General features: G+C 45.1%; 1 protein-coding gene across 1 annotated transcript in view; it reads left to right on the top strand.

The window, feature by feature from the left end:
- Positions 1 to 14,838, top strand: part of kctd16a (potassium channel tetramerization domain containing 16a) — a 24,153-nt gene extending 9,315 nt beyond the window's left edge. Inside the window, exon 3 of the mRNA XM_028959987.1 lies at positions 13,461 to 14,838. Coding sequence (XP_028815820.1) covers positions 13,461 to 13,912 — 452 coding nt within the window. The 3' untranslated portion in view covers positions 13,913 to 14,838. The remainder of the gene's footprint in view (positions 1 to 13,460) is intronic.

The following is a 14,838-nucleotide window of genomic DNA, read 5'->3' as shown; positions in this document are numbered from 1 at the left end:
CTGCCTCGCCATGTCAAACGAGTGTGACAGCATTTGTATATGTATATGTTATAGCAGTAATTTCTGTCATTTTTAGGGTGAAATTGAAACCACTTTGTTCATTATTCCAAACGAGTCCCAGTGGAAACCTGAAGGAAAGCTCAGGTGGTAGGTCAGAGAGGAGGGCGACAGTGCGGGTCTGGGGCCTGAGGACGTATGGGCTGCTGATGATTGGATCAGTGTAATAATCCCTACATCGGATCATGTCCTGACCCAGCATGAATCTGAATGTACACTATCAGTCAAAAGTTTGGACGCACCTACCCTGAGGAGGTTATGGACACTAAGACGGAGCCATTTTGAAAAATCCAATGCAAGAAACGTGTTTAGTATTTGTGTAGAAATTAAGTATTTTTGATGAATCAGTTTTTTCAGAGTCACCTCTTTTTTACCTTCATGACTCCTTTGTTCACATTGTTGCAAATGTTTAACTTTTTGCTCAGTTTTTTTTTTTTTACATAATAATAATATTAATGTGTGTCATTTCATAGTCATGTGTCTTCAGTTTTGTTTTACTATGTAAAAATGCAAAACCCATAAATGGGTAGGGTGCCTCTGAACAAGGACAGATCTTAGATCATTTTTTCTTAACAACCTTACCGCTACACTCGTCGAACTGTTTTTCTTGGACGAACGATTACCAACCCAGCACTAACACCTATTGCACGCTCATTGTACCCTGGAGATTAAATTGAAGTGAGCTTTATTGTCATTTCAGCTACATACATCTTAGACAGTACATGGTGAAACAAAACGTTTCTCCGGTGCTTCATGTAACAATGCTCTCAATAGTCCTCTACAGAAGTTGGTGTCACCACTGGTGTCCAAACTCCTGGGCAACGATCCAAGCCTGAAGACCACGAGTACAACCAGCTGCTAATGCGGTGGTAAAATGGGTGGTGGCAAATGGGCTTTTCTCAGCCTGCATAGGAAGTAGCTGCTGGGCTTTCTTGGCTGTTGAGCCGGTGTTGAGAGCCCAGGAGAGGTTCTCCTCTAGATGAACACCGAGGAACACAGTGGAGATTGGTCCCTCTGTTCTCTTCTGAAGTCAACAATCATCTCATTAATTTTGTCCACGTTCAGAAACCGATAGTTGACCTTACACCAGTACGTCCGTCGTTGCACCTCCTCTCTGTTCTTGCTGATGAGACCCACCACAGTTGTGTCATCAGCAAACTTGATGGTGTGGTTGGAGCTGTGAATCACTGCACAGTCATATGTCAGCAGGGTGAACAGCATTGGACTGAGCACACAGCCCTGAGGAGCTCCAGTGTTCCCGATCCGGACAGACTGAGGTCTCTCAGTCAGGAAGTCCAAGATCCAGTTGCAGAGGGAGGTGTTCAGGCCCAGCAGGCTCAGCTTCTCGACCAGGTGCTGAGGAATGATTGTATTGAATGCTGAGCTGATGTTTATGAACAGCATTCATGTACATTTGTCCTTATTGTTTTTGTCCAGATGGGTGGAGGGCAGCAGGGTCTTCATATGTTTCATGACAAGTCTCTCGAAGCACTTCATCATGATGGGTCTAAGTTCAACGGTACGGCAGTCATTGAGACACGACACTGAAGACGGTGGCCTTGAGACAAATTCAAATCAAATTCAAATTCAAATGTTATTTGTCACATACATAGTCATACACGGTATGATATGCAGTGAAATGTTTTATTGCAAATGTTGCAAGTATACAATGAACCAATATGCAAATATTGCAAACATAACCAAATATTACACTTTTACGTCTTTAACATAAAATATGTGTAACTGGTAGGGTGAAGGTGTGCAAAGGAGTTAAAGACAATGTGTTAAGAAAAGAGAAAAAGAGCCATTAAAAAAAAGAGCAGTAAAGTAAAAAGCGCAGAGTGATTTTGTGCAAAGTGATTTTGTGCAAAAGAGTCCGGAGTGATTGGAGGTGAAAGTGAAAGTGCTGGAGTTCTATGTACTGTTGTTGTTGAGAGCTTGGACAGCCTGCGGGAAGAAGTTCCTCCTCATTCTCTCTGTGTTGGACTTCAGGGAACGATAGCGCTTCCCTGATCGCAGCAGAGAGAAGAGTCCATTGTTGGGGTGGGTGATGTCCTTCACTATCTTCCTGGCCCTGGTACAGCACTGTTTGCTGTAGATAGATTGAAGGTCAGGGAGCTTGGTATGGATGATTCGTTCGGCTGATCGAACCACCCTCTGTAGGGCTCGCCTGTCCTTCATAGTGCTGTTCCCGAACCAAGTTCCAAGTTGAGATATTTCCTGTCAGGAGGCTCTCTATGGTGCATGAGTAGAAGTTCCTGAGCACCTTGAAGGGCAGTCTGAAGTCTCTCAGGCATCTGAGGTGGTAGAGACGCTGCCGGGCCTTTTTTACCACGGTGTTGATGTGACAGGACCCTGACAGGTCCTGCGTGATGTTAACACTCAGGTAACGGAAGCTGTCCACTCTCTCCACTGGGCTCCTGTTGATAACAGGGGTCTGGTAGGTCCTCTCCTGCTTTGTACTGAAGTCCACTATTAACTCCTTTGTCTTGCTGACGTTCAGGTGGAGATTGTTCCTCTGGCACCAGTTCACCAAATTTCCAACCTCCTCCAGGTAGGCCGTCTTGTTGTTGTCAGAGATCAGGCCCACCACGACAGTGTCGTCAGCAAACTTGATGATGGTGGTGGAGTTAGTAGTGGCTGTACAGTCGAATGTGTACAGGGAGTACAGCAGGGGGCTCAAAACGCAGCCCTGGGGGGCTCCAGTGCTGAGGGTGATGGAGGCTGAGACATGTCCACCCATCCTTACTGCCTGTGGTCTCCTGGTTAGGAAGTTGGAGATCCACTGACAGAGAGATGAGCTGAGTCCCAGGTGCTCCAGCTTGGTGGTGAGTGTGGAAGGGATTATTCCTGTAGTGGGTCGAGTGTATCTGGAATTGAAGAAATGATGAAGTCTCTGACCAGCCGTTCAAAGATCTTCATCACTACTGAGGTGAGGGCTGCAGGGCGGTAGTCGTTGAGGGAGGCAGGATGGGTTTTCTTGGGGACCGGAACAATGATGGACTCCTTGAAGCATGTGGGGATCACCGACTGAGATAGAGAGAGGCTGAATATCTCTGTAAACACAGGTGCTAGCTGGTCTGCGCAGGCTCTGAGGATTCTCCCCGAGATGCCGTCTGGTCCTGCTGCCTTCCTGGTGTTCACTCTCTTGAAGGCTCTCCTCACGTCTGGCTCGGTGATGACAAATGCGTTCTCGGTGCTGGCAGTGTCCTCCTGTCTGCAGCTGTTGGAGCCGCTAACCGTAGCATTGCTAGCGCCTTTAGCTGCAGCCTCGAAGCGAGCATAGAATGTATTTAGCTCGTCTGCCAGAGACACGTCCGCGTTCGTCGGACCGGATGTTGGTGCTTTATAGTCCGTTATTGTCCTTAGTCCCCGCCACAGGCTCCTAGAGTCACTCTGTTCGAGTTGCGACTCCAGTTTCCCCACTTGATGGACAATAGTTCCAGATTCGGCGAGCACGAGTGTGTGAGGGGGACAACGGAATTGCACCAGTTGTTATTTAACACATCAAACACACTCCGCCTCCCCGTGTCTTCCCCGAGTCGCGTGTACTGTCAATGCTGTGGACCGAGAAGAACTCGGCGGCTGGATGGCGTGGTCCGGCACCGCTGGGTTCAGCCATGTCTCGGTGAAGCAGAGGAGGTTGCAGTCCCGGATGTCTCTCTGGAACCTTACCCTGGCCCTGAGGTCATCGAGCTTGTTCTCCAGTGACTGGACGTTGGCGAGCAGGATGCCAGGCAGAGGTGTGCTGTGTGCACGGGCCCTCAGTCTGTTCCTGACGTCGGCTCGTTTCCCCCGCTTCGCGTCGTATCCTTTGTTCTTCCTCAGGATTTCACTCGGCCAGCTAGGATCCGGAAAAGCAGTCAAAGTCTTCGTATTGTAATTGCATTGTATACTAATAGAAACAAGAGTGTCTCTACTGTATTTAATGCGTTCCATGGTGGTAGATTTGCCGGTGTAGGGTTGTTGAAAGAAGGTTTAAAAAACAAAAACAAACTAAACTTGGTAGGAGCAGTCGCGACGGCAGCCGACGTCACCGGCGCCATCTTGGAAATCTAGAAGGAGAGATGGCCTAGACATGCTGGAACAAGGACAATGATCAGTGAGATGCTAGAGATGTCAGTGAGAACATCTGCCAGCTGGTCTGCACATTCTCTGAGCATCTTCCAGTGATGTTGTCTGGTCCAGCAGCATTTTGTGAGTTAACTCTGCAAAAAGTTTTCCTCACGCCTGCCGTGGTTAGACACAGCACCTGATCACTGGGAGGAGGGTTGGTTTTCCTCGCAGTCACATTGTTCTGTGTGTCAAATCTTGCACAAAAGTCATTCAGCGCATCCGGTAGGGAGCCGTCACTGTCACAGGCTGAGGTTGTGGTTCTGTAGTTTGTGACGGCCTGGACGAGCAGTCCTGGAAGTGGCTGTGGATTTTCTGCCTGTGTGCACGCTTTGCTGCACTAACAGCTCAAGACAGTTTGGCCCTCGCTGTACTTATCCCTCTTACCTTGTCCCTCTTCTTGAAGCTCAGTACTTGGCCCCATTCTGTTCTCTCTTTGCACCAAATCTCTTGGTGAGGTTATATGTTTCCATTGGTTATCCTATCACTGCTGGGCAGATGACACCAAACGTGTAAACGTGTCCACCAAAATCTCTGCTTGCCTGTCTGACATCTCATCCTGGATGGCAGCACATCACCTGAAACTCAACCCCAGCAAAACAGAACTGCTATCCATCCCTGCTGATTCCTCCCCACAACAGTACCTTAACATCTCCCTGGGCAATTCTTCAAAAAAAATTGACATTGTGATACACAGCAGTACACCACAAGTGAATGCACACAGTGAAATGTGTCCTCTGTATTTAACCTATCACCCTTAGTGAGCAGTGGGCATCCAGGACAGGCGTCGGGGAGCAATGTGTGGGGACGGTGCTTTGCTCAGTGGCACCGTGGCAGATCGGGATTCGTACCGACAACCTTCTGATTACGGGGCCGCTTCCTTAACCGCGAGGCCACCACTGCCCAAATAGGCCACCACTGCCTTAGGCTATCTCTCCTTCTATCACTACACAAGCTGCAACCTGGGGGTAACCAGTGACAATTTCCTCTCTCACTTGTCTCACATTTCCAATGTCTCTCATTCATATCGATTCCTTCCCTACAACATTAGGAGGATTTGTCTATTTCTGTCAACTCAGACTACTCAGATACTTGTTCAGTCTCAGGTCATCGCCAAACTCCACCACTGTAACTCACTTCTGGCTGGTCTTCCTCTTAGTGCTACTCGACCTCTTCAGCTGATCCAGAAAGCTGCTGCATGACTCCCACACAACTCCACTTCTACATTCCCTCCACTGACTTCCTGTAGCTGCATGCATCAGATTCAAATTACTGATGCTTGCTTACAAATTCAAGGAAGGGTCGGCACCCTCCTACCTCAGGATTGTCTCATCACTCCTCACTTTGTACTGCAATCTTGCTGATCCTCCAGCACTGCTCCACTGGTACCTCCATCTCTCATGGTTCAAGGAAAGCAATCATCTAGACTGTCTTGGCTCCTATGTGGTGGAATGAACCTCCACTAGATGCACTAAATGCAAACTGAAAACCTTTTGTGTTTAGAAAATATTTGGACTAAAAGAGCTCTTATGGAAACTTTCTATATTCAATGTTTATAAGTCAATCTGGATAAGTGTGTCTGGTAAATGCTGTAAATGTAAATGTACAGCGGAGTCTCAAGCGTTGAGCAGTTCAAATACAGTACAGGCCAAAAGTTTGGACAAACCTTCTCATTCATTGAGTTTTCATGACCATTTACATTGGTAGATTCTCACTGAAGGCATCAAACTCCACACATGTGGAGTTATGTACTTAACAAAAAGTGGAGACCTGGCCTCCACAGTCACCGGACCTGAACCCATTCGGGATGGGTTGGGGTGAGCTGGACCGCAGAGTGGACGCAAAGGGCTAAACACCTCTGGGAACTCCTTCAAGACTGTTGAAAAACCACCTCAGGTGACGACTTCTTGAAGCTCATCGAGAGAATGCCAAGAGTGTGCAAAGCAGTAATCAGAGCAAAGGGCGGCTATGTTGAAGAAACTAGAATATAAAACATGTTTTCAGGTATTTCACCTTTTTTGTGAAGTACATAACTCCACATGTGTACATTCATAGTTTCGAGGTCTTCAGTAAAAATCTACCAATGTAAATGCTCATGAATATAAAGAAAACATTGAATGAGAAGGTGTGTCCAAACTTTTGGCCTGTACTGTGCCTCATCCACAGCTTCTGGTTGGATCTTGTGGTCCAAATAAATGTTTCTCAGGCCAGTGGGTATTTTTTCCTTTTTAAGAAAATAGAAAAAGGTGTACCACTCCTTATGGGAAAGAGAAATAGCGGGTCTGAGTGTTTTATTTGATGAGACAAAAATGAAGGTCCCAAGGCAATGACAGTTGCTGAAAGACAAACAATTTGCTGCTTTTAAGACTGACATGAAAACCCATCATCATCAAATGATTAATGGCTTTAACCTTATTTTTTTACACATTTGGGACTGGTTCTGCAGTGCTAATTACCTTGCGGGTCTGCTTGAATGCTTTTAATTAAAAAGCTATCAGATGGTTCTAAATAGTACGTTCTATCTAATGCGCCCGAGAATCTTGAATGATAATCAATGAAGGGTTTTGGGTAATAGAGGCAGAATCATATATTAAATGATCAAACTGGGTTAGAGTTTCCTTCTAGGTCAGAGTAGACCTGCTTATAAATGTCATGAATGGCTACATATTCAGAAAACAGATTATAACTTCCATATACACCCATAAAGATGTATTATGTGTGTGCGTCTGTGTGCTACAACAGAAATCATTGCAGTGACCCGGGCAATTCCATTTACAGAAGCACAAAAGCAAATACAACACAGCCTGTCAGAATGCAGCCGGCGCACAAAATGATGCTTGTCCCCATGCCGTCTCAGAGGTTAATATGTATTTGCAGTTTTTATTATGCCTGCAAATGCGATGATTTGTGGCCATAATGGAGTCGGCACAATGGCAACGCGATGACAGCTGGGGAGAGGAAATCAATCCTGTCAACATAATAGGGGCTGAGATAAGGCCGACCCGAGGCTGGACGCATTGCTCTCTCGTCGTCTGGGTGGAGCGGCATGGCTGACAGGAGATGGATGCTGCGTGGAACTGGCTAATGCACAAGAGCGGAAACCAGCGCAGTTGCAAGAGGAATAGTGGGAATGGCCGTGCATTTTGTAGTAATGGCTTGTAACCATTGCTTTTTTTCACCAAGGTCTGGGTGCTTTCTGCACTGCATGTGGCGCAGTGAACGTGAGAGAGGCTGGCGTGGAGCCGTGAGAAACTCCGGTCTCAACAGGAGATAACGCTGCAAAAAAGCAATACTTTCTAGAGTCTTTACTTAAACACTGCTGTGCATTTTTCCAAAAAGGTGTAGTTCAAGGGACTTAATATTGATTAAGTCTTCTGAAATAGTGATTATTATTGTCATTTTGATGCACAGCAAACACAGCCTACAAAATGTTGCATTTTACCCATCACCCTCAGTGAGCAGTGGGCAGCCATGAAAGGCGACCAGGGAGCTGTGTGTGGGGATGGTACCCTGCTCATATAGTGTGGGGTGATGTTGCAATGATGTGGTACTATGTTCAACGCTGCCTCAAACTTTTCAGCCCCTTGGGATGCACACGGTGTGGCATGCAAATCAGCAATAATCACAGTAATTCACAATAATGTGTAACCCTACTTATCTAGAACAAGGTTTATTAAAAGACCAGTAGATTGTGAATATTATCACGCAGGCCTGCAGTACTGTGTCTCCAAGACAAATGCAGGAGCGACCTGTATAAAGTTGTGCCGTGGATTCCAAGCAGTTCTCTCCACTCGAGTGTCCTCGCCTCGGTCTGCACTTGACAGAGAGCTGTTCGCGCCATCTCTTCAAGGAATTCATTTTTGGTTATAACAGGCCCTCCTGGGATCCCTGGAACAACCATGCCTTTTTCACTATCCATCATCTTTTTTCCATGCTGGGGGTGGTGCTACACGGAGAGTTGGGTGTGGCTTAGAAGAAGAGGTCAACGCTCTTATCCTTCAGGTGCCACTCAGGCGCCAGGATTGTTGCAATTATTGCCGGTGCAGCATCGGCTCGGCTCTGAAAGCACTTGTCCTTGTATTTAGGACAACAAGTTTTTAATAAATACAGCCTGGCAGGACCCTCAGTCACCCCGACGCAGTTCAAATGTTGGTTGCCAAGAGCCCAGCCTTCCTCATTATGCAGCCTGATTGCAACTGCTGTTGATTCAGGATAAAATTGGCACGTCCGTAAGTACATGCAGATTTTTACAGGCACCATAACAACTAGACGACGACCACCGTAGGGTCGGTGTGCATTTTGACCTGAACCCTGGAAAGCTCCTGGTTGTGTGCCATGATTGTGCAAAGACAGTAATTTTAAATGCTATTGCCCTCGAAGGACGGGCTGGCCTAATTTGTGAATTAAAAGGGATGCAACAATGCACCTCCTGAGGCGGTTGTGAGTAAATGGCTTAAATAATGAGGATAAGGCAGAGATTAGGGACCCAGTACTTTTTTTAGACATAAATCAACATTTTTATTTGAACATGCGCTTGAATTAGACCTTGTCAGTGCCAAAAATAATTTACTAGGTTTTAAGAGCTCTAGTGCAAAGACAAGATCCTTTTTAATATGGCGTCAACAAGAGGTCGTCATTTTAATCCAATGTCACCTAAAAGGGTTTAAAATGTGTTTATTATAAAATAGTATTACTATAATTAATATTAGCGGTCCATGGTTGGGTTTTGTTACCTTTCCTTTTTGCTTGTCACCTTCATTGCCATTTATTTTCATTCTCAAACATACAGCGCAAACCACTGCGAGATAAACCCGCATCCTCACAGTTTTCTCGCAAAATCACTATAATCCAACTCTTAATCCCATGGCTATCTCACTGTGATTTGAAGATTTCCTGGGTGGCAAAAGCTCACCAACGAATGAGTGTTCATATCCAGGGGTGTAGTACAGAACTCTGGGCCCCGTACATAAGTGGTCTCTGTGGGCCTCATTCCTTTCAACCCTAGCTTTATGTTAGGCTTTAATGACCCGCCATCTGCTTCATGCCGCTGTAATAACGGCCATGTTCGTGAGGTGGGTCTCTACGGAGGCATCTTGCACCTGTAGGGGGAGCCCAGGAGCAAAAACTAAAAGTGCTGTTGTGTAGTTCTGTTACAACTGGGTCATACTGAAGGTCCTTGGGGACCTTGCATGTAGGAGAAGTTTATAGAAATTATTCTCCATTATTACTGTTTTAAAGTCAGACCTCCCAAATGTACCAATAAATACTATATAACATTAATACTCTAGAAATGTACAATCATACAATTTAGTTGGGCTGTATTTTGAGAGCTCCATTTAGAATAATTCTAAGGGAGAGTGATTGAAAGGCTTGCAGGTTGAATTTTTTTTGGGGGGATAAGTGTGATTCTGAGACAAGGCAGTGCTGAAAGTTGCTGCTGCACCTGTACTGAGCGAACACTATTTTTATCGCTGCAAATTGATGGTGCTTGTGCTGCCTCTGTGTTCTCCCTGCAGTACAGGGGAGTAAAACAGAGACCCAGATGTGTGCAACGCTGGGGAGAAAATAGCTAGACTGCATAGCAGGCTGCGGCCAGCCTGCAGCGTGGAGATGGTATCAGTTTGCAGGCTCGTCTGTGTGCACAGATCTGTTTTTGGTCCTTTATTGCAAAGACTTGGATCTGTACACGCCCAGGCTAAGAAGAACAACCGGTTAGAGTTTGCTTTGTCGCTGTATGTTTCAGTGAATTAAATATATATCTGGAATAAAGCCATGTGCATATAAATAAGGCCACAAAATCTGTGTGGTTAAGGATGTTTTGTGCCGACTCACTTCAGCAAACACAACAGATTATTCTTCCAGTTGCTTTTTATGCATGACATCCAGTAAACTGGGACGCTTAATAGGAAAATGCATTTGAGATTTGAGAGAGAAGAACGGTGGTGGGATGGGGTGGCTGGGCTGGAGAATAGCCGAGTTCAATATGAAGAGTACAAAGTGGGTTTCTTATTCTTTTTTCTTTGTGAATCATGAGAGTGTAAGTGTGTAGGTGTATCAATCTGCAGTCTTAATGGTGAGGCAGCTTCACCCTGCTCCATAAAGCACAAACACAAAGATACAGTACAGAGTGGGCACACAAGGGTTTATTAATATTGGCAGATATTTGAATATTGTGTTATGGCCTAAATACAATCACAAAATTAACTGTATTTCGCTTTCTCACTCACTGACTATCCATAAGGATTAAATCCTAATCAGGGTCATGGCAGTTTGAGCCCATCCCAGGATATCAGGCGCAGGATGGGGTCTCACCCAGGGAGGGGCACTAGCCCACCGCTGCATATTTTGCATCAATTTCATTAATTCATTCAATACAGTGGTCCAAATTTGTTATAATTTTTAATAATTGCTTCCCCATGCTCCATAATCTTTCTCATCATATTTTAGCGAGTCCTCATTTCATTCAAATTTGTTTGCATTGATCATGATCAGCTGTTTATTATTAATATTAATGCTATAGCCTCTGAAAAGATAATGTGTGAAAATCTCATTTTAGATGTCACTTTGCTAAGCCCTGGAGCACATTCAGTTTCAGTAGAGATTTATTTGACTATTCCCACAGTGCAGTGTGAGTAAGCATCCTAAAGGCTGTTGCGTGGGTGGGGCTTTGGTACATCGATTTTAAACGTTCACGTTTAGAGCTTATGTTTAAATAGAGTGAAAACTGCTGCTCTCATGACCTCGTTTTTGTCCTGTTGCATATTGTCCTTGCTAAACCTGGGAAGGGCGTCTAACGACAGATTCAGGTTGGGGCGCCACCTCTTTGTGTATAGAGACCTTACAGCTTTTTTGCTACTATAGCTGGTGTCGACCTCTCATACACAAAGACCCACTGAACCCCACCCTGCTCTTTAAAAGGCTTCTGTCCTCATTTGTGCAGGCTGATGCAGAGAGGTAGTGTGTGTAAGAGCGTGGGACTGCTGAGAAGTGGAAGTTGAATTAATTTCTTTGTAAGGGAAATTGTTCTGCTGGATCTCAGGTCCTCACACTCATGGATTAGCCATTAAAAAGCTGTAATACTCTCCACCAATCAGCCCAGTGCAATCAGTCAGCCATCAGTGAGCTCATTATGGCACATCCTATTGAACTCTTCTCAGTATAAATTGATGTCTGTAATGCTCCGAGGTGAAAGCAGAACTATTCCTGTGCCAGATTTGAGACATATATATATATGCAGTATAATAGGACAAACGGCCCTTTGCTGATATACTGTGTGTAGCACTGAGACTATGACAACTATTAAACATGCTGAAAATGCCAGAATGCCCCACAAATAATAGCCTTAACACAGGAGAGGGAGAGCGATTTGCTGATCTGGATATATTCTAGCTCCAGCGGTCGGGGTAATGCCCACATTTTTCAGCCATATTAGAGCGATGAGTGTTGCCCAGGCACAACCTCACATTAGCCCTCAGATGCCCTTCTCTCCAAGCCTCGGCTGTGGTAATTAGACGTGAAGAGGGTCCCTCCCGGTCGCCTTCACACCCGCTTCTCCAGTCTGCAGAATTCTGAAAACCTCGCTGTGCAAAATGAAGAGCAGAATTGCTCAAGGGTTTGACCAGATATAAACTGCACACTCTTAAAAGGAACCAAAATATTAATACATTTGTTACATTTTAATAAATGAAGTCACCAGGTTCCAGGCAGGGTTGAGTCTTTATAACCAAAAAAAAGTCACACAGTACGGGCCAAACGTTTGGACACACCTTCTCAAGTGTTTTCTTTATTTTCATGACCAATGACGTTGGTAGAGTCTTACTGAAGGGATCAAAACTATGAATTAACACAAAAAAATTTACATACTACATGCATGAGCAAAACAGACAAGAACATTTGATTTGTTGAATAGTGCAGTATTAATATTTTTCAGCATTTCAGTCAGTAAATATGTGGCAATAATGTTGTATTGTTGAATAATTTCATAATGTTGTAACTTACAATAATAACACTCAGAGTTAAGTGTCTTGCTCAGGGAACCTGGGTCTTCTGGTTCATAGGCGAGTGTGTTACTGACTAGGCTACCACCCCATATACAAAAACTACTTGAAAACACTGACAGACAACAATTTTCTATTTCTAGATGACAGTGTCGCGATTCACCAGGCTCTAATTGTGAAAGAACGGTTCATGGCGCATCAGACTTCATTTTCACACATGGATTGGCCACGACCTGGGATTTGATGGAAAAGACTTTACGCCGTGGTTTCACTCTCCTGACCCAACACAAAAACTGAAATTGCACCATCCAAATCCAACTTCATTTTAAATTTATGGAATTTATCAGATGCCCTTATCCAGAGCGACTTACATTCAGTATTTACAGGGACAGTCCCCCTCGAGACACTCAGGGTGAGGTGTCTTGCTAGGGGACACAAAGTGGGGTTTGAACTTTGTGGTCTTCTGGTTCATCATCCACTAGGATACTACCAGTATTACAACAGGTGATTATTGTATGATTATGATTATTGGTCATATATTTTCCTTATACTGTTAATATGTGAAGAAATGTGATCTCACAAGACAGATTCCTTGTTTGCATGAATAAATTTTGTCTGCTGTGCAAAAACCTTGAAGTGTAATTCTTAAAATATAATTTTTATAATGCTGACACAGTGCTTTTGTCCAGAAGCTTGTTGAAAGGTGACGTCCTTTTGTATGTTTATGAGTGCGTTATTTAATTAATAATGCTTTCAGAACAAAAAATGGTGTTCAGGCCATGTTATCAGATCCAGACCAGGACTATGCTACGTGGCTTTGTGGGCCGCACAATGCAGATCAATGCTGCTTAAACTTAAAGTCAGATTTTAGCTTTGATCATTTTTTTAAGGACTTCCTTTGATGAGATTGTGTTAGCGTACCAAACTAAATGTCATACAGCTGATGTCGGAAATACATATTTTCTCATTTAATCTGAGGCTTAATCCCCCTTTAAAGGGACGGACAAATTAAATTGGAGATCAGCTGAGATCAGAACAAAGCTAGTTTTAATATGCCAGGCATGGTAGACATTCCTCAAAGAAAAGGTTTTATGCTTGAAACCTCTGAAGTTGCACACACACCCACACACTGTCTGGGTGCAGCGCTTGTTGTTTCGTGGCATGGGTGTTGCACAGCATTTACAAGTCTGTGAAGCTCCCTGACCCCAAAACCGGTTCTCTGTGCAGTGAATCTCCCGGGATTTCCTGACTTGTTCTTCTGTACTCCTCACCCTGTGTCTGTTCGCGTCTCAGGTGGTCCTTCTGGCTGGTCCTCCTCGCACTGCGACTGCTGCTGCAAGAGCCACAAAAGCGAACGCGAGGGAGAGAGCGGCACGTCCTTCAACGAGGTGTCCACCTCCTGCTCGGAGACCCACTCTGAGGCCAGCTCACCGCAGGGCACGGTCATCTGCAGTCCGGCGGGCCGCCACCTCAACGCCCAGACCCTGGGCAGGCCAGTGAAGAAAGGCCCTGCCCAGATGATGCATCAGCCCGAGATGCGGCGTCGGACGGACCTGCTCCGTGCTCGGACTGCCGGTCCTCGAGACGTGGGGACCAGGAAGAGGAAAGTCCCCAAGGAGAAGCTGACCGTGGAGCAGGAGCTGCAGAAATGCATCCAGGACTTCCGGCGCATCAAGATCCCCGAGCGTTTCCCAGAGAGGAAGAACATGTGGCAGTCGGAGCTGCTGAGGAAATACAAGCTGTGAGATAAACCTCAGACACAAGGCGTATTTTTACAGATTGTTTCCAGTCTTATCTATGGACTGTGATTTGCTCACAAAGATGCCCCATTATCTACAAAATGTCTCTTACAGGACATCAAGAGGGTCTTTAATCTTCTGGTCTGAAAGCACAACGACTGCCCTTGAAGTCCCAGCACTCATGACCTTCGCTACCCATTAAAACAGGCCACCAGACACTGGATTTATGGTTCTACATTCGACCCTGAATAGACCTCCTGTCTTACAAAAAACATCACCGTGGAAGTGGGAAGTGTGAGCAACAGGACATGCATGTTTTTCACTAGGACGTAATACACAGTGGGGTTTAATTTATGGACGCTGGTCCCGCCAAGTTCACAATAAGCAGACGTGTGTGTATGTGATACAGCACGTGACAATATAAAACCAGTCACGCTGAAACACATCACCTGTCTGTCATGCACTGATGTCTAATTGGTGTCCTTCTTAAGGCAATATCATATTATTGAGAATGGAATATAGTGTGATTGACCTCTTTTGTGACAAATCTGCAAGGGAAAGTGCTTAATGTGGAGGGCGTTCATGAAGCAATTTCTCTTCTCACAGCCACAGTTACCTGGCGAGCAGCCCTTTCTTGTTCACAAGATCCCACAAGATCTTTGAAACTCTTCACTGACCAACGAATGCGACGTTTCAAGCCGTTAATGTAGCGGCGCTACTAGTTTCACCGCATCGCTCTGCATCTAATGTGCGTTGGTAATGTTGCTGTTCTCTGAGCTAAACAACTTTTCAGTAGTGAAGCTCTTTTGTCAGATCAGGATCTGTGACTGCATTCCGTCCACATGTCAGAAGCTCCAGTGCAGCTTCCTGTTGAATTCGCGCTCAAAAAAAAAAGGATCTATATGTGATTTCAGTAAAAAAAAAAAAAAAAA

Source organism: Denticeps clupeoides, chromosome 18, assembly GCF_900700375.1.
Source record: "Denticeps clupeoides chromosome 18, fDenClu1.1, whole genome shotgun sequence".
Classification (NCBI taxonomy): Eukaryota; Metazoa; Chordata; class Actinopteri; order Clupeiformes; family Denticipitidae; genus Denticeps; species Denticeps clupeoides.
This window is presented reverse-complemented; position numbering and strand designations above follow the sequence as displayed.